Source organism: Pseudorasbora parva, chromosome 10 (genome assembly GCF_024679245.1).
Source record: "Pseudorasbora parva isolate DD20220531a chromosome 10, ASM2467924v1, whole genome shotgun sequence".
NCBI classification, from domain to species: Eukaryota; Metazoa; Chordata; class Actinopteri; order Cypriniformes; family Gobionidae; genus Pseudorasbora; species Pseudorasbora parva.
In genome coordinates, this window is record NC_090181.1 from 28,271,217 (window position 1) to 28,292,232 (window position 21,016).

Here is a 21,016-nt window from a genome sequence, read left to right on the forward strand (position 1 = left end):
ATCTCCGGAATGGATTTTTAGGAGGTTTTCTGCACAGCTACAGCTTCCATTCTGCAGAACATCTCAGAGACAGTTTTGTCCTTCATTTATTAAGCTTTCAGTTTGGTCCAATGATTCCCAGTGCGCTTATTTTTCAAGCTTAGGCCTATTTCCTCGCCTCTGAGTTTGCGGATGCAAATTGGCATTCAAATGAGAAACAATGATTGGACCACGCCCAGGTCACGTATGTCACACATGTGGACAGGTAAACGCATTGCAACAATTCATTGTGTATGTGTGGGTTGTCAGATTATAAATATGCAAAACAGAGGCTTTTGTTTCATTTAGGAGAAGTCACTCAACCAGGTGCGTTTGAATGATTTTCCAACAGTATGCAAACAACTTGCTCCAGTTAACGCGAGAGCAAGCGACTTCATTTTATTAAGGTCGAGAGCCTCTCTGACACGCTTTTTTGTTTTAATGTTTTTCATAACCGACGAGAATTGTTTATAATTCTCCACGTCCTTTAGATAAAGATACAAGAGCGGGTGCACAAAGCCTCATTCGCTTGCTCTTGACAACCAAACAGAGTGCCGCCCACATAAAGTTTGACCGGGAGCCAATAAAACACTGTGGTTTGGCGAAATGCGATTAGACTGGCCATTTCATAGGCATCCTGGTACAAATTGAGCTGGTGGAAGTGATATTAAAGCCATCAGTCTCCTCTGTGTCTGAGACACATTTTGGCAAGAGACATTTGTAATCATGAAGCCCCCACAGTTGACCGCATAAAGAAAGTTTACGACTGACTAATGCTTAGAGGATTGGGGCTACAAATGGGTTCTTCCTACTCAGCGCATTTGCTGAATTAAAATAGTACTTTATATTGATTCATTAATTAAATTAGTAGAAAATAAATTGTTAATGGCCTCATAATTTACATTCCACTCAAAGAAAACATGAATATATTACCATTGCTGTCACAGTTGTTTTTCATGCACATTGTGCTTATATCAGTGAAATATATCAGATGACAGTTCTTTTCTACCTTCAGGTCTACAAGGTACATGGATCTCTGTTAAGAAAGAGAGCACATCCTAAACACGAGCTGCTTGCGCCCCAAATTCAGACCTGTGGTCTTCAAGAATCTCCCACAGATGCTAGAGGGTGCTGACCGTGGCGTCACATTGCGCAAATAACCACGGAGATGGAAATTTCCACTAACATTAAGGCTGAAGCTGACCATGTCTGACTTTAGCTGGAAACCGTAGAAGCTCAGCGAAGCATTAGACCGCATTCCAATCTGAGCACAAACAGGCAAAACACATGCAAACGCTGCGGTAACAAGAGGGCGTGTGTCTGCCTAGAGCAGAGCCATGCTTGAGAATAAAACAAATCTCTCTGACGCACTCTGGAAAACAGCACTGCTGTGGGACTTGTTTGGCTTATGAGGCTAATAGATGTTCAAGAGAACACAGCCATGGATTGTTATCTGATCTAATGAACCAGTCACAGTTGCATATTGCATATGAAAGGGTGACAAACGTGTGATGGTATTAGGGTGAGTCATTTTGTTGGCGTCACCTAACATGACTGGAATTAAGCTTTTGGAAATAGATAATGATACACCCACAGTCATTTCTAACGTGTTTATTTATGTATTCATTTTATAAATCCTCATCCCACGCGCATTGGCCCATCTTTGGACTCATTTTTTGTCATCATTCCTCTGTTAAGACTTATGTTGCAGTGAATAGCGTTTTCTGTTAAAACATTTTTTTTGGTTTTATTTATTCTCTGTCACTTTGGTAGCAAAATCATCATCATCATCATCAAAAAAAAAAAAAAATCATCATATGGCCAAAACTGAAAGAACCAATCATCAAGATGGTTTTATATTAACTAAAAATTGGCTGTATTTGTTGAGTGATGAGTTTGACATGAGAATGAAGAACGAATACAGCCCTCATTCACAATCTTGAAGATGAATGGAGGATTGTTGGTACTTGAGTGGAATTGGCAGGAGGATTCTCATTAATTCCGATCAGTCTGGTAGGTCAACAGGCTGGAGGTCATGTTTGCTTTCTCATCTTAATTTGTGCGAACAGAATCAGTAAACAAGTGGTCTGTTGCAGTTGGTAAGTAATTTAATTGTGAACTGCTATCCCTGCTATGCATTGTGCTGGGATGAGAGATCTATTTTTAAGTCATTTGCATTTGCGTCGAACTGGAACAAGGTCTGCGCGCTTTATTCGGCTTAATTAAGACCAGGGCTGTAGAGACGAAGAGAAGCCGCGCTTGTGTGGATCTCAGCGCAGAACTCTTTCGAGGTTTACTTAAGTACGCGCTGCTGTTCTTCAAAGAAATTTGACTGGAAGAGAAGTCTTGAGAGACGGATCACAAGGAAGGCTTTTTCTTGTTTTAATCATGTTCAGGATAGGTGCAGAAACAGAAAAGATATAGCATAATGTGATATCTCGGCTTAGACTGACAGAAGAACAGCTCGGCATGAGGAGGCAGTTATCAGAAACGCAAAACATGATGATTTTTAATAAAAGTAAAAGAAATGTAATATCTAATAATATTTAAAAGAAGTCGCAGCTAGGTTGTAGCCTGATTTGACGTGAAAGAAGTTTGTCAAATTGACTTTTTCTTTACCTCGAGGTCTATCCTTTTTCATTAATGTATCTGAGATTATTCGGCGAGATAAACCTCACATTTAAGGGGTGTGTTTTCCTCTGGGCGTCTGAATTATTGATGTACGGTAGGTTAATTGAGCTGCACACATTTTCATATCAGAGGGGTGGGATGATGATATTCATTTCATTTCACGTCTGCAGTAGGCTGAGGGACTACAATTGGTCTCGTACGTCCTTTTGGCCTCTAATAGGAGGGATTTTGGCCTTTTACGGTCGTTTCATCCTGAAATCACCAAATCCTTCTCCTTTGCTGTACCGCTGAAATGTAGTACATTAAAGAACTGTGTGCCAGAGGGGATCAAACCCTTAGTGAGACACAGCAAAGGATTTTCTCTTCGAATTAGCCCACTTTTAGCTATGTTGTCATAAGTGCTCTATTTGCTTTAAACAGGATCCCCATCAGATCGATTTAATGCACTAGGATGGAAATGCATATTATGGTAGTGTTGATTTTGTTAATGTTTTAGTGTAAGAAGAGCATAATGGAGTGAGACAGGGTCTGATGTAACTATTGTAAAGATTAACATTAGTGTTTAAAAAACCCAGAGTGACTGAATATGATAAATCTAATTAATTGTTAACGTTGCTATTTAAACATTTTAAGGAATAGTTCTCTCAATGTTGTATTCCAAGCCATATTAACGGGTTAGTTCACCCAAAAATGAAAATTATTTCATTAATTACTCACCCTCATGTTGTTGGACACCCGTAACAGCTTCGTTTATCTTCGGAACACAAATGAAGATATTTTTGTGGAAAGCTGATGGCTGAGAAAGGCTTCAGAAAGGCCTCCATTGGCATTCAGTATATTCCCACTGACCCACTCGCAAGACCCATAAAAGGCACTAAATACGTCGCTACAAAGTCTATCTCACTACAGTGGCTGTACAATAATTTTACCAAGCGACGAGAATAGTTTTTGTGCGCAAAAAAAAAAACAAAATAACGACTTTATCCACTAAGTTATTGACGTGAACTCGACGCATGCACGAGAATATGACGCAGCTCCATCGTTTAATACATGACCCGGAAGAGGAGGAGCACCGCTATCGCGTGAGTTCCAGGTGAGTTCACGTCCGAGACCTACACAGAAGACAATATCTTGGCGGATAAAGTCATTATTTAGATTTTTTTTGCACACAAAAACTATTCTTGTTTTTTGTGCGCAAATAAAAAAAATTACTTTGTAACAAAGTCTTTAGTGCCTTTTATGGGTCTTGCGAGTGGGTCAGTGGGAACAAAATTATCTTAATTTGTGTTCTGAAGATGAACGAAGCTGTTACGGGTGTCCAACGACATGAGGGTGAGTAATTAATGAAATAATTTTTGGGTGAACTAACCCTTTAAGGCTTTCTGTAAAGCACATTTTCACTCTAAATAAATAAAGTACTAAATAAAGAGTACTTATGTAATAAACAAGTACTTATGTTCCTTTCTTTTAATCAATGAGTCCAGTTTACTTCAGTATACATCATTTGTTCTTGGATCTATCTTGGTTCTCAAGTTTAGTTCTCAAAGAGTCACAGTGGTTAACAACCATATGGAGGTCAACATTATCAACTGATTATGACTTAAAGGGTTAGTTCACCCAAACATGAAAATTCTCTCAATCACTTACCCTAATGTCGTTCGACACCCATAAGACCTTATCTTCGGAACACAGTTTAAAATCTTTTATATTTAGTCAGAGAGTTTTCTGTTCCTCCATTGAATGTATGAACAGTATACTGTCCATGTCCAGAAAGGGAATAAAAACATCATCAAAATAGTCCATATGTGACATCAGTTAGTTAGTTAGTTAGAATCTCTTGAAGCATCGAAAATACATTTTGGTCCAATAATAACAAAAACTACGACTTTATTCAGCATTGTATTCTATTCCGTGTTTGTTTTCAATCCGCAAACAAAGATTTGAATGGTTATGAATCAGCGTATTGATTCATGATTCAGATTGCGTGTCAAAAATCATGTGAAACTGCTGAAATCACGTGACATTGGCAATCCGAATCATGAATCAATAAGCTGATTTATAACTCTTGATTCTTTGTTTGCGGATTTAAAACAAACACGGAAGAGAAGACAATGCTGAATGAAGTCATAGTTTTTGTTATTTTTTGTTATTTTTGATGATGTTTTATTACCTTTCTGGACATGGACATTATACTGTACATACAATCAATGGAGGAACAGAAAACTCTCAGACTAAATATAAAATATCTTAAACTGTGTTCCGAAGATGAACAGAGGTCTTACGGGTATGGAGCGACATTAGGGTAAAGTAATTACTGAGAGAATTTTCATTTTTGGGTGAACTAACCCTTTAATTATGAAATAAAAGTTTGGGTTTCAGACAAACCATTTCATGTCTTATAATCATATCATATGACTACTTTTTTTTATTTAAAGGGTACTTTTATGGGGCATTCACATTCCCGTTTTCTTTTTCAAAAGAAAGAAAGAGTCATACGGGTTTGGAACAACTTGAGTGTAAGTAAATGATGACAGAATTTTTGATTTTGATGCGAACTATCCCTATAATGCAATTTAATGATTTAAAAGCCTGCTTAATTCGATTTAGAGATGAATCACCCCTGAATACGCAAATTCTTATTTAGCTGATGTCTGGTCTTGATAAGTATTTACTGCTTCTGTTTAGAAGTTGTAAAGCATTAAATCTATGTAAGATACGTATGTGGCCAATTCCAGGGATTGTTATCTGTCACCGTGCATCTGCTGTGCACAGCAGCTAGCATCTCTTGCTGTGTTGTTGCTGGGAGGACATGTCGAGAAACAAACAAATTACTGCAATGTTGTGATGTACCTCACAGAAGCAACATGATTTTTTTCAGATTTAATTAAGCCGCCGCACTGGGACCCTCGTAATTGTCCACGATGGGAACAACTAATGGATATTTTTGCATATTAATTGCTTCCTCGTGAATGAAGTGTAGAGTTAACAGAGGCTTAGTCGTTTTGGACTGCAGCTTCTAATTATCACGTAACTGAACCGATTTTAGCTTAAATCTAAATCGAAAGGTTTAAAGCGAAAATGCTTATGCTTACTTCCACTATGTATGCATAATAAGTTTAGAAAACACAAAAACAATGTGCTAAGGTACGTCCAGCATGCTTTAAATCTAAGCTAAAGGCCATACACTTTTTTCCACATGAGAGCTGGCAGACAGATCAGGGGTTAACCGCATGATCCACTGAGACAGAAAAAATACTGTCAGCAACGGGAGTTGCTGCACTACCACAATAAAGACTAATATTTCTCCAGAGTTGTGTTTAGAATCCAATTATATGGAGGTTGGAGGCGGCCGACAGACGGCTGTGGTGCAGAGGACTGATACGTTTCAGAAGGTGCTGACGAGCCACGTGGGAACGGGATATTACGCGTGGGTAGACGCTGCTATCCCTAAGAGACGGCGGCCTTGATTTATTGAAATGCGCGGCAGCCATAGTTAAAAGGGCCAAAGCTACGGGAGCAGTATCAAGGCGCTCCTTGGGTAGATGATGCGAGTCCAATCTGCTGGCCACGGTAGTGTATTGAAATGTGAATCGAGTTTCACTTTACTCCAATTTATTTCCTCTTGAGGCATAATACCAAATAAAAGTAACAAACAAAGGACGCTACTGGGAACAGACAAGTTTGCATAACAATAGCAGTAGCATTTCTCCTCTTTATTGCACCTCATTTCCTGTGTGATTTAGTAAAAGATATTTAGAAGTACTTTTTGTAAATGTACAAGAACATGGTAGTACCTTGATTAAAACTACTTTTTTGTAGAACATTTAACTTTCACTTTGCTGAACATATAAATGGAAAACTTTAGTTGCTGCTCTCTCTCTCTCTCTCTCTCTCTCTCTCTCTCTCTCTCTCTCTCTCTCTCTCTCTCTCTCTCTCTCTCTCTCTCTCTCTCTCTCTCTCTCTCTCTCTCTCTCTCTCTCTCTCCCTCTCCCTCTGTAAGTTCATGTTTAATATGTAATTACATTATATGCACTTACAAGCCGATTGCCAACAAAACTGAGACATTTGATGCGGTTATTGGTTATCAGTATTGGTATTGCAGTTAGGTTATCTTTCTCTCAAATCCAAAAACACACTTCTTTAGGGACATTGTTGATTCCGTGGTCAAAAAAAAAAACAGCGCAACAGTAACTTCTGTGACCGTAACGAAGCTTGTTGATGGGCGAGCTCTTGCTCTCGCTCTGGTTGATGTCTCATCCAGGAGAATTGCCTACACATGGAATTCCACCCTTTATGATGTAATACAGGGACATACTTGGGGGAAAAATTCCGAAACTTAAATGAATACTGAAGAAGTGTATTCGGAACAGAGTTTTTTTTAAAACTTTGTTTAAAACCAAACTCCATTTGGCTATGTTTAGCATGAGAATCCAACTCTTTAACAGTGTAAATAAGTAAGAATACATCAAAATCTGTTCCCCTTCAAGTATAATCAAATCGGCTGCAAAAGTCATTTCAACTTAAATGATATTAAACTTAAAATATTGAGTTGAAATTTTATAAAAACTATTTTTTCAGTTCAAGTCATTTAAAAATGCTGCCATGGTTAACTGATCATATAATTTTTAACAGTGAATGAAACATTGAAAATAAAATATAACATTTAACATAAAATTGTTTTCCCAGTTTTTTTGTATTTTATAAATCAAATAAATTGGTATTCCCAGTTTTATACTTTCTTTTTTAATAATTTATTTCTTTTTTCTTTATTCTCTCTTTTTATACTCTGCTCTCTAAACTAAATCACATTTTATGTAGGGAAGTGCTCTACAAATAAAATGTATTACTATTAATATTCAATGGAGAAAAAATCATCTTCTCACGAGGACAGATTCGTCATATTCTAATATCAAGGTATCTGGGTAATGAAATCAGGCTCGTTCATGCTGGAACCCAATGTTCCTGTGCCTTTGCTCCGTCTTCCACCTCTATCATTTTGGTCTTCTCCAGACATTACCACACGCACCTCTCTATCTCCCAAGACCGTTTCCATCCCCTCTTCAAATTAAACAGGCACGGCATAATAAAAGACACCACTTTAGATTTGAATCTATAATTGAAACAAACTGTGTATTGCTTTCTAATTTTAGAGAGGACACAAAGAGGAGTGCTCAGAGAGATAGTTTGTCATAAGGTCCCATGCGACCTTGCCCTGCTCAGCCAGAAAGTGATTAAAGATAAGGAGCGAGACCATTCCCGTGTAAACAGGAAGATGAACGGCAGCTGTTTGAAAGCTCTAGTGTTAGCTCGGGACGATTATAGTTTCCCGTACAGCACAAAAAAAGTCATGAGTACAAAACAAAATGAAGTGTTCTAGACTGAGTCCTTGCTGCAGGCCATGGTGCAAAGAGGTAGTGAGCTTAGAAAGAGCTGTAAATCAATAGCCAGGTGAAATGCAAAGGGAGACATTGAAATGGAAAGAAATTCAGTAAAGAGGACATTTACGTTTTCATTCCCCTACAAGAATGAATGTTTAAAATGTCCGAATGTTAAAGTAAAGTCTGAATAATTTGATTAAATGTTCTTAAGCACAAATACTGGATGTGTGGTTCACATATAGTTGAGCTTATACCAGTCATATGTATTCAAATCAAAGTGCGCACAAATTGATAAACTGATGACATATTTGATTCTTTCAGTAGAAGATCCCTCGTTTTTGTCTCCGGGCTAAGCAGTGTCCTCTCATCCTGTAGATACGCCCCCCTGCTATCGCTCAGGCCTTTTTCTTGGAGAAAACACGATGTGCGATAAGATGTCAAATGGCTGTCATCAGAGTGGTGGAACTCTCTGAATCATTCTGAAACTGATCTTCTCCCTTCTTATTGATTCAGTTTGTAATACAAGCTGTTCACTCCTTGTACTGCCAAAGTGGAGATAGACACGATAACATCAAGGCCAGAGAAACCCACAGGAGGGATGAAAGGAGATGATTATCTGAAGTCCAGAGTCAGCAAACTTTTGTTTTAATGTCTGCTTTTGTCAGGAACCTTTTTTGAACCAACACAGAATCATTTGGGGTTCATAGGGACTAAAAATGACTAGCTATCTTAAATGCATAGTAAGTGGAACTGTTATCTTAACTGCTGGTCACCTCTTGAAGGGGCTTGAGATGCAGGCTTGACTAGAGCATTTTGAATCATGCCGTTGTTTAACATTAACATAAACTGTAAAGCACAGTACATAGCCGTGTGACCGTATGTTTAGATGGTCCTAATATTTAGTTCCCATCATATGCAGATGCATGTGTGTTTTAATTTTAGGCGTTTATATTTTATATATTTATATTTTATTGACCCCAGACCTTAGAATGGTAATGTGTATTATGTATTTTGATGAATTGCTAATAAGTTAAGCCATTAATTTACTTTACGAAACCCATGCATTATTAAATCAATAATGATTTCTTCTTATATGTGTTTACATTTTTATTTAAAATGTAAACGTACATGTATTCCCCACTAATTTCCCAACTTGCCTCTTGATATCTCCTTACCTAGATGATCATTTATGTAAAAAGTCCCTCAACCCTATTCTACTGAGCATAACATGCTTTGTTTTGCTAAACCGACACTAAACATGTTTGTTTGCAAACCTTTTCAAAGCAGGACATGTTTTACTGAAACTGCAATGACAGACAGTATTTCTTGTGTAGGTGAAAACCTCCATGCCTCCTACAAGCAAACAAGAGTGTGATTTGCTCTCAGCTGTGACTCAAGCTATTTCTTATTCACAGTTCTGCTCTACCTTACATCTAGAAATTATTTAATTGAAACATTCATTTAATTAGACATGTTAGGTTAGCTAGTCTCATCCATTGAATTAATTTGCTGAAGTGCAACCTGCATGCTCTAAACATGAGAGCTGTGATCGCACTGTATTTATATCAGTATGACTTCAAAATGAGTTCTGTTCCAATTAGTTGTGACATCAGAATTAATTCTGTTCCCATTGGTTGTGATATCAGAATTAGTTCTGATCCCATTGGTTGTGATATCTGAATTAGTTCTGTTCCCATTGGTTGTGACATCAGAATTAGTTCTGATCCCATTGGTTGTGATATCAGAATTAGTTCTGATCCCATTGATTGTGACATCAGAATTAGTTCTGATCCCATTGGTTGTGATATCAGAATTAGTTCTGATCCCATTGGTTGTGACATCAGAATTAGTTCTGATCCCATTGGTTGTGATATCAGAATTAGTTCTGATCCCATTGATTGTGACATCAGAATTAGTTCTGATCCCATTGGTTGTGATATCAGAATTAGTTCTGATCCCATTGGTTGTGACATCAGAATTAGTTCTGATCCCATTGGTTGTGACATCAGAATTAGTTCTGATCCCATTGGTTGTGACATCAGAATTAGTTCTGATCCCATTGATTGTGACATCAGAATTAGTTCTGATCCCATTGGTTGTGATATCAGAATTAGTTCTGATCCCATTGGTTGTGACATCAAAATTAGTTCTGATCCCATTGGTTGTGACATCAGAATTAGTTCTGATCCCATTGGTTGTGATATCAGAATTAGTTCTGTTCCCATTGGTTGTGACATCAGAATTAGTTCTGATCCCATTGGTTGTGATATCAGAATTAGTTCTGATCCCATTGGTTGTGATATCAGAATTAGTTCTGTTCCCAATGGTTGTGATATCAGAATTAGTTCTGTTCCCATTGGTTGTGGCATCAGAATTAGTTATGTTCCCATGGGTTGTGAAATCAGAATTAGTTCTGTTCCCATTGGTTGTGAAATCAGAATTAGTTCTGTTCCCATTGGTTGTGAAATCAGAATTAGTTCTGTTCCCATTGGTTGTGATATCAGAATTAGTTCTGATCCCATTGGTTGTGATATCAGAATTAGTTCTGTTCCCATTGGTTGTGATATCAGAATTAGTTCTGTTCCCGTTGGTTGTGGCATCAGAATTAGTTATGTTCCCATTGGTTGTGAAATCAGAATTAGTTCTGTTCCCATTGGTTGTGATATCAGAATTAGTTCTGTTCCCATCGTTTGTTATATCAGTATTAGTTCTGTGATTTTGAAGAATAAGTTGTGTTCCCACTGATTGTGACATCAAAATTAGTTATTTTCCTATTGATTGTGACATCGGAATTAGTTTTGTTTTCACTGACTGTGACATAAGCATTAGCTCGATTCCCTGTGATCCATACTAAATCACGGTTGACCATACCACATCTTAAATCAAAAACTGGCATAAAAACATGACAAGAGGAACTTCCTAAATCTCAAAGATTATTCCAGTGTCAGCACTTTCCTTGGTGCTGTATAATCGATTAGAACTGAGGGGCTCCTGTGAAATGAATGATCTGGCTTCTGTTTGCACCATCAATCACACGCTTACTCCTATATCTACAGGATTTACATGCACAGGCTTTTGGCAAAGGATACGCTGATCCACTGCTATGTGCATTTCGACTTTGTTGTACTTTTGCAGATATTGCATACAGGCTCCTTAATCACAAATAAAATTAGATTTTTCAGCATTGAACATTTTGATACCAGTCATGTCCATGAGAGAACTATTTTCTGCTCTGTATTTTGACACATTTAAACATTTGTAAACAGTTTAGCACCGAGTAAAGATGGCAGTTTAGCTGGGCTGCACATTACTTGATAATAGGCTTTCAGTAATGTATTTAAGTCTGTCCGTGTGTTCATGCTGCACTTCTTTCAGTGTTATTAATGAAATGTCCTGTATTGTTCACAAGCTGCTCTCTGACCTCAATTAAATCACCCTGCGAGACAAGCCAAATGGAATAAAATGAATCAATAGAAATAGGTAATTTGGGGGTCTGCGGGTCAGCAGCACTAAATCTGTGAGGCTTTTCATCAAGCGCTGAGACTATTAAGCTTTTACACCTCAGAAATGTTTCTACTTACAAAAAATGCTTCATATTAAGTCACTAATGTATGCAAGACACAGTAATTTAAGGTGAAGAAAAGCACAATGAATTTGGAGTGTGACCCCTTTTAGCTCTTACAGAGTTTTTTTGTCTTTTCTGCTAGTGCCATTTTATGTTTAAAACAATATTGTTTGAGTCAAAATGTATGGAATTCTTTGTTGAATTCAAAATGTTGTTTTAGATTTAATTGATCACATTCTTGAGATAAGAATGGCGAGAAAAAATGGTTCTGTGCCAATTTTAGTGCCCTTACTGTCAGCGGTGACTATTGAATCCATTTATTCTTCCACACGGCTGAATTTGCCTTTACAGCCACATAATGTGATATCAGCTCTTCCTATCAAGTCTTCACCCAACACGTCTGTCAATAGCTCCACCTATTTATAGTAAATATGTGTAGAGCGCCTAAGCCACATTTTTCAAGGACATCATTCACCTCAAATGAAATCTTGCATGCACATGAACAGAACTTTTGTGCACTGATAGACATCGTTTTAAATGATTCCCCATCCGTTCACGCCCTGTTTGTCCTTTGATGCAGAGCATTTTTGATATTCGAAGGCTTTGAGTAGACCCCGTGTAATCACATTTCCATATGTGCAAGACCATATCTTGCATTTTCATAAACATCCTCAGGGTTTCCAGAATAACCAAATTTGCCTGAATTGAGATGCTGGCCTCTTTTGCTGTGTAGTTCCCTCCTGCTTTCTGCACCCAGCAGGACACTGGAATGGCTCACCCGGGCTGTCAGTTATCTTTGAGCAGAGCCGTGGTAAATATCCTGCATTGATTAAGCAGATTTGCATAGGCAGAGCAGGCCTCGAGGCAAAGAGTTGAATGCTAACCAACATCCACAATGTCACAGGCCCAAAATACCATCTCGCCCTGCAGCTGCAAGGGTATTCTGCCATAAGTAGGCAAAGAATGCAATCAGACTGCTGGGCACTGTGTAGGAAGCGGCCTGGAGTTTGCCAAAGCCATGCCACATATGCCAGAACAGTGATTTTTATTTTGCTGGGTGATTTTTTAATTAAAGGGAATTTTCTGCCTGTTAAGATCGTCAAATATGATTGATAGACTGTTAGCATATAGTTTGGATTGGCAGTATGGTTCTGGACAATAACTCCATGCGCGTGCGTCCGTGCCGGCTAGCATGGATAAGAGCAGGGAGAGCAGCAATAACAGAACAGAACCAACATAATATATATCAGATATCGTTATTGTTGATATTAAATGTACAAAATAATTGAGGAAGGGGAATTGGAATACCAAATCCTGACTGGACAAGAGGAGGACAGGGACATGAAAAAGGATAATTAGCTCTGGAGAAACGCGATAGCTGCTAATAATACTGAAAGAGCTCATATACGTATATGCTGTGATAGATGTCGTATCCCTATAGGTAGACGTGATCAGCTGATGCCAGATTGACTAACGTGGCCTGACAGAATGCTGGATGTTTCTTTTAAATTGTACATTTTAATTATTTTTTATTGTTACGCTTTAATTTAATAACTGATTTTTAAGAATTTAAGAAATTAATTTGCCAAAATATTTCTAATTGGATTAGTGTTAGTTTAGTATTATGCATATAATATTATAGGATGTATTCATATTTTCCTTAGCTTTTATTTTTATATTTTTAGTGTTCATTTTAATTTTAGTTTAATAGTATATATATAGTTTTTTTTTTTTTTTTTTTTTTTTTTTTGGTATGTGCTTAAAGTTGTGTTTTTTATATTTCTATTTAGCTCAAAAAATTAACTTCTATAATTTGTGTTAAAAATTATGGAATTAATTTTAGCCCCATTGGGAAAACCATTTTGAACTTAGCACCTAGAATTTTTTTTATGCTTGTGCGATTTATGCAGACAATTTATATTTTTAAATACCAAAGAATCATTGTACTAAATTCTACTGTTAACACGATGACGGATAAAGAACCGATGGGTCGTTGCCTGTTGATCACGCCTCTTGTGGTCTGATTGGTTAAAGGCCTATCCATTGCGTACAGAGTGATTTGAATAATGCCCGTTGATCACACCTCTTTTGCAGTAGAAATTACATAGTAGACTCCCCAGACCAATGTTCAGTTTTAAATTGAGCTTGGTCTGGTGATAGCCAGGCAATTATTATATTGTATAAGGACCACAAAATGGTTTATTTTAAGATGTTACATTATGATTTAAGTCGCTTTATATGTCGTTCCAAAAGTGATTTGGTCAGTATTAGAGAACTGTAATTCAGAAACAGAGTGGCTCTACACTTATGTTATCCCCATTCCTGTCCTCTTAATTGTTCAGGCCACTTACTGTCAGAACAGCTTTTAACATCACTTTACTCTGAATGAAATAGCAAATCCAGGGATTTTTTTATTCCTGCAGACTAGCTGGATTTGATGCAATCCGGTCTTTGATAAGAGTCACAATGTGTTTATCTCAGAGGGGGTGCTGTCCACAACAATCAAAGGATCAGGAGCGCAGAGCTATAAGAGAGGGCCTCTCTCTCTCTCTCTCTCTCTCTCTCTCTCTCTCTCTCTCTCTCTCTCTCTCTCTCTCTCTCTCTCTCTCTCTCTCTCTCTCTCTCTCTCTCTCTCTCTCTCTCTCTCTCTCTCTCTCTCTCTCTCTCTCTCTCTCTCTCTCTCTCTCGCTACATGTTAAAACCACTACGTATCTATGCAGTGGGGACCAAAAATGAAAACATAAGACAATTAGTGAAAATGCTTTTGATTTACACTTACTTGTATTTATATTGTTCTAATTTAACTTAAATTGACTACAAATTGAGTTAAACGTTTGCACAGTGCCCAAATATTGACAATGAGATTTGCTCACTCATAAAATATAAACCTTTAAATATTTTAATATTTAAGGTACATTTGATTTCCAATCCCACTCTATGCTTCCAGCTATTCTTTCCTTAATGTTTAAATACAGAGATCTCTGTTCTGTTTTTTGATTTTCTCTTAGCTGCAGTCAGTTCATTCTGATTTCTGTGAATTTACAGACTATTATTAAAGCTCAAGGGTGAAAATACAAGCCTGTCCATAATGACCTTTACCTTGTCAAGGTAGAATAATCAGATATCACTCTTTGCCTCAGCAGGCCAGCAGACAGCTCACTAAAACTCAATACACAGCAGAGCTGCTCATTTTCACCAGGCCAGACGAATAACAGGTCCAAGGGGCCCTGTCATCTAAAGCTATGTAGTCCTCATCCTCTACAGCTGTGTAGTCAGCTATTATTCAATACGAAGTTCAAGAAAGCCATAGACTCTAGCCAGAGCAGACACCATATTTAATCTGACATGAACAGAAGTGAAGCTGTGAGAGATGGAGGTATACGGTACAGTTCATACAGTCGTACTTTTTCATACACGGAAGTTCATCGTTCCATCGTTCCATCTGAAACTTATTTTGAGGTACGCAGCAATATAAAATGCTTAAGTTCAATTCTGTCCCTCGATCACAGCCTCAATTTCATTACTCAAATGAATGTTGTCTCTACTAAATCAGTGGTTATCCAGAGTTATTTATTGTACACAATTAACCAAAATAAAAATTATTAAATAATTAACAATCGCATGAACCATATTTCTGACAATATTGACACATTTGGTTTCTAAATGTCTCTTTACTTTCAGAAGTTAATATTTCAGTGCACAAAACGTTATGAATTATAGGAAAATTATCAGATTTTCTGGGCATTTTACACCACCAGTTAAGAACCATTTAAATGTCTATTCTATATAGATGCCGAGGTTTGGTTGCTGAAGTAATAATCGTGGCTTACGGCCACATTTCTGCATGACAGGTCTGCATGACAGGTCTATCAGACTTTATTGAATTCTGTTTTTAAAAAAATAATAATTTCTTTTAATTTATTGTTGTTATGACCAAAATGCATTGTTCTTTAAATAATGTGTAATTTCCTTAAGACTGGAAATAAATTGAACGGATTTATCCGGATTTGCTTATCTGTCGGACAGCATGAAGTATTACACTCTCAGCTTTGAGAAGAGTGAAGAAACAAGCTAATCTTTCAGGAGTTCAATATTACGCTTCCGTCACTGTCAGGCTGGGCGGGGAAAAGATTAGACTATTCAGCACAGATGAACGTTAAAGGCTTATATGCCATGGAAACATATTCTCACATTGTTAATATGTGGATTAGGCCATTTTCTCATTCCCAACAAAAGTATCGGTATATGAGTATAAAATGGCATAATGCAGCAGATCTCCACTGCATTCCTGGCCTTTATCAACGCTGAGCTAGTATTATTGTGAAAGAGGATATGATTAACGGCTTCTGAGATATTCAATGCTTCTAACTGATTCCGGGATCTGTACATACCTGTGCATTAGTCTGCAAAAAGCTTTAGACGTGCGTGTATTCACAGACATACATATTCAAGACGGCCATTGTGTCAGTAACGATTTTTTTATACAGAATATCAACCGTGGACTCGATTCGGAGCGGTTTATGAGATTAAATGCTGTTTTTTGCTGTCATTCAAGGGGGAAACCTGAGATAATTTCACATTTTCTCCGCAATCAGTCAATTACGATCCTCATTGCTTTCTGCATCTGTGATATCCTCCTCCCCTTTCAGCCGCCGAGATGAGTTGTTTGCCACACTAAATATAAATTCAATGAATAATTTCATATTCACATAGAGCGATATTCCACACCCCGCCAATGTGAAGCGGCACCTCTGCTCGGCCTAATGTGCATTCAAATGTATTTTTGCACCATTTTCATACCAAAAGCTGCTCAAATCTTTGCTCAAGTCCACTAAGAATAATAGAGGGAAAACATTTTATTATTCCGTCAAACCGAATCATATTTATGACCCTGCACTTTCACGTAGGAGAGCGCTTTCCATTGCTCCCTGTGTTATTTAAAATTTCATAAACCTGGTCTACGACAGTACTTATTTTTCCCCACATTCTAATCTGCTCCTAATAAAGACATGCCAAGCAGAGGGTGTGAAAAACGAGCTCACCGCGGCGGTTGGCATGAGTAAGGGAGAGCGCTGGGGATAAATCAGAGCCAGAGACATTGGAGACACACAGATAATCTCAGAGTGCCGCTGTGTGTTTGGTCCTCTCCTCTCAACGGCAGTGATATACAGTGATGGGAAATCCATGCGGACTCTCGAAAGGGCGAGATGGAGGTGACTCGTATAAATGTTTGACGTGAGCAGTTTTTCAAAATAAAAGTTTGAAATTAACACCCAAGATGAGCTCAGCAAACTCATTCAATGTCTGTCACCAGTGAATTAATGTTTATTGACGGTGGAATAATGACACTGACTTATAAGCAGGCTTACGTGGAATCTGTTCCCTGCAGAGCTCCTCAACGTTATGTCGTTTATAAAATTCCCTAAATCTTAGACTTTGCATATTCAGTTATTAAATATTGTGGATAATTTGATTATGCTTTCGTCTGTTAATAAGACTGTGATACTCTTAGTTCCATTTAAAGGAATAGTTATCACAAAAATGAAAATCCTGTTATTATTTCACCCTTGTATTGTTCTAAATAGCCTACATACAGTACCAGTCACAAGTTTGGAAACATTTGAATAATAATGTGATACTTTTTTCAGCATTTAACAATGAATAAAATGTTTAAAAAAGTACAGCATGTGTTCCAAATATGAATCTTTTCTAACAATATAAATCTTTACTAACATTTTCTATCAATTTTATACATCCTTGCTGAATAAAAGTATTAAGTTCTTAACAAAACAAAAACAATAATCTGTTGAATGAACTTAAGTGAATTAAGGAAAACTTTCCCCAAATTGAATTACGTTTTTCCAGCAAAATCTAATTGGTTTGAAATTATTTGTTGTAATCTTAAATTTATTTAGTTAAGACTACTAAAAAATGTCATTCCAACTAGACAGAGGGATATAATAATGACCATATTTAGACTGTGGGAACTGTGTAAAATGTATTTATTTCTATAAAAACTAAAAGTCAACATAACTCTTCACAGCATGCTAATTGTAACATTTGTAGCATGCAAGTAATGATCAAGTAAAGCATGTCTCATCACTGGGTTTAGAACAGTCACAGCTCATTGAGAACAGCACTGCCTAACCACAAGGTCTACACTTCACAATAACGGTAACCTCAAAAATCCACACAACATAACACAACTTTTAAATGTCAAATATAACTGTCAAATATAACAACTTTATAACAAGTTTTTCCCTTAACTAAAAAACATACTAAACAGCACTTCATTTCAACATTTACTCTCCTTATCTATCCCTATGCAAAGCATTCTGGGAACTAGAAATGCACTGCCCAGTTCAGTCAGCGCAACATAAATGATTCATGTAGTCCCAACACAAATGGTTTAGTTTAACTTAACATTTCACTAATTTTATTTCATTTAATGTAATAAAATTGAGTAAAATGGCAATTAAGTAAAAAACTAAAGATTTGTTTCAGCATATTTTATTTAAATAAACTGAGCAAACAGCTAAAATATTTTTTTGATGGCACTGTATATACTTTGAACGGTAGAGTATATTTTTACAAAATAATTTTTATTTTAATTAAATGGTTTTATCTAAATCTACGTAAAATTTTAAATAAATATTTTTCTTTTTTTAACTTTGCATTGATCAAAGTATCATATATATATATATATATATATATATATATATATATATATATATATATATATATACATACATACATTATTTACAACTGTAATAATACATCACAATATTTTTCTGTATTTTTAATCAAATAAATGCACTTGATAACTTAACTTGTAAAAACATTAAAAATAAAAAATATTAATGTTTACATTTTTTATGAATATATTTTTCAAACTCAATTTTAATAGATGCTTCCAGTCTTCATCAGGTACGAAAGAGTCCAAATGCTGTTTCTCTACTATTTAAATAGTTTGTTCTTGTTTTAATGCCTTCTTGGATGTTTTTGGTCAAGCGGCTTCTTTAAAGTTATCCGAAAAGGCTCTTTTACATTACGGTGGCACAATCTAATGACCTGAAATGTTCTCTTTTGTTTGTCTATTCTCCTGTTTGTGTGTTTCACCATATTCTAGACCACGGATGACATGGGCTCTTCGGCCGAATGCTCCAGCGACGATGAGGACTTTGTTGAATGCGAAGGAAATCCAGGTGGGCTAGGTCAGTTGAATTTTGCTTGCCTCTATGTGGTGGCCTTTCATTTGCAACTGAGGATCAGATCCTCAAAGCATCGCCTCCCCCCATGGATAGAAAAAGTGTAACTTCCTGTCCAATCCAACCCATATACACCAATACAGAGACAATCATATAGTAGGATATCTTGAGAAATAATATAAACATAACATGCATTTCTAATGCTTAGTCCATTCAGTAGCCTTGAATCAGAGCTAATGTCAATTCATTCACCCAATCTTTTCTTACGAGCTACACTTGGCCATGGGGTTTTCCGAAGTGGTTAACATGGTCACACTAATTACTAATTTTGTCCCCAGTGCCTATTATAAGAGCATATGTACAAAATTAGTACAGAAAAGTGACATGTTCTCTGCATTGATGCTTCAAAATGTATCATACTGAGGTTTTTCTGCCATGTGATAGTGGACTGCATTTTGGCACATGATACATTTTGAGATTTCTCTTGAACTTTGCTTTCAGCCTTATAGTAGAGTGATATCTATCAGAATAATTGCTGTTGAATCAGTCTTTTCAATTCCTTTCCTTTCCTCATTTCAAGAGGCTTGATCTAAATTAAGTTGTTGTAATAGAGAACAGATATCATCGAATTTCTGTGTACAATTTTTTGTTTTGTGTCCTTATGCTTATTTTTAACTATATCATTTTGCCTCAGTGTGAACAAGTTGTTCTGCTAATATTTTCCAACCCAAATATGAAAAATACAATTCAGTGATTAGAAAAAAAGAGATAGTCAGAAAGAGAGAGATTTGAGAGAAGTTGTGTATTGGCTTAAAAAAAAAAAAAAAACATATTTGTAGTTTTGAGAAAATAGTCTGTCATGTCTTATGTGAAAAATGCAAATTTGTTGATTGCTGTTAAAGATAACTGAAATTTTATTCCTTTGCAAATCATAATTTCAGTCAGAGAGGTCAAATGAATCTTATTATAATTTGAGTAAACCCCCGCCACTTACAATAATTGGGTGTTTCTTCAACTTCGGCCGCTTTTGTATCCTAGGGGTTGATTTTTATTCAAAGAACAGATTTAAGCTTTTTTTCTGGGATATGAAGGTCACAGTAAAACATTCTTCATTATTTATCATGTCTTTTATAATTTATTGGTATACTTTTACACTAGATTTTAAGCTTGTCCAACACTTTCAGTCTTAAAAATATAGTTACTTTAAAAAATATATATTAATATGAATTGAAAATTGATGATCAAAGCTAGATAATCATGAGTATAAAATACATTAAAATAATTGACAAATAATCTACACAACTATATTAATAGGAATTTTAAAATTTTACCAAATTTTTTTTGAATGCGTTACATAAATATAACTTATGTACAAATGACTTCAAATAAACAAGCGAAAGCATTAAAAAATGTGTGTTTCAAGAGAAATTATTTTCTAAGTTCTCAAAGCCAGAAATTCTCCTAGTTGAACAAACACCCAATTATACATTTTCCATGTTTGAAAAGTGAACCAGCACATAACAAGAAGGACGATGTGTGATCAAATCATTTCCAGAGGCCAAAGCCATTTCATGGCCTGTTAGTTTTATCTATTGGCCTGTAATGAGCACACTATCTTTCATCACAGAAATGTGTAACATGTGCATTGTGCCCCATTGGATGAAATTGTATACATTTACGTTTTCATGCAGACGTGACAGGCTATCTGCTTTATCCACTTGAACCTGTTCATAGCCTCTGCAATTCTCTCAAATGTCAATGCCAATTTCTTCCAAATGACATTCATCAGTTTAGCGGTTTGAGAACAATATCCATCTTTCTGGAATCTTTATGTACTCATAAAGAAAGCTATTGGCAGGGTCCCAATCATCCAGTCACGTTTACACAGAAATTCATGCCATTCTAACCTCTACATCAGTTGATGTGAAGCTGCATGAGACATTACCGCTGCAGGGGTGCGTCTTCATATTCGGAGAGTATTCTGTACAGCATGCGTGGGGTACTTCCCCTTGTTTTGCCCTCTTAACTTCATGAGCTTGTTCGTGGTTGATGTTACTTTTGGTGAAGTCCTCATCTATTTCCCAGCTATCCAAAATCAGCATTCCTGTCATCTCGCCTCATCTTGTTCCGCATGATATTTTGGTGTTGAAATCGATTTTTCCTCCATTTTTTCTCGAGCATCTATACCATCTGGGCTTGACCTTGAACATTGCCAT

At 36.6% G+C, this 21,016-nt stretch overlaps 1 protein-coding gene across 30 annotated transcripts in view; it reads left to right on the top strand.

Moving 5' to 3' along the window:
- Positions 1 to 21,016, top strand: part of nrxn3a (neurexin 3a) — a 383,052-nt gene that overhangs the window by 347,503 nt on the left and 14,533 nt on the right. For 22 of the 30 annotated variants that reach the window (XR_010908079.1, XR_010908080.1, XR_010908082.1 and 19 more), the window contains one exon: positions 18,722 to 18,806. Coding sequence is in view for 26 of the 30 variants with exons in the window: in XM_067455718.1 (XP_067311819.1) it covers positions 18,722 to 18,806 (85 nt within the window). In the remaining 4 variants the exon portion in view is untranslated. The remainder of the gene's footprint in view (positions 1 to 18,721; positions 18,807 to 21,016) is intronic. The other 8 variants (XR_010908081.1, XM_067455719.1, XM_067455722.1 and 5 more) reach the window with 1 other exon arrangement.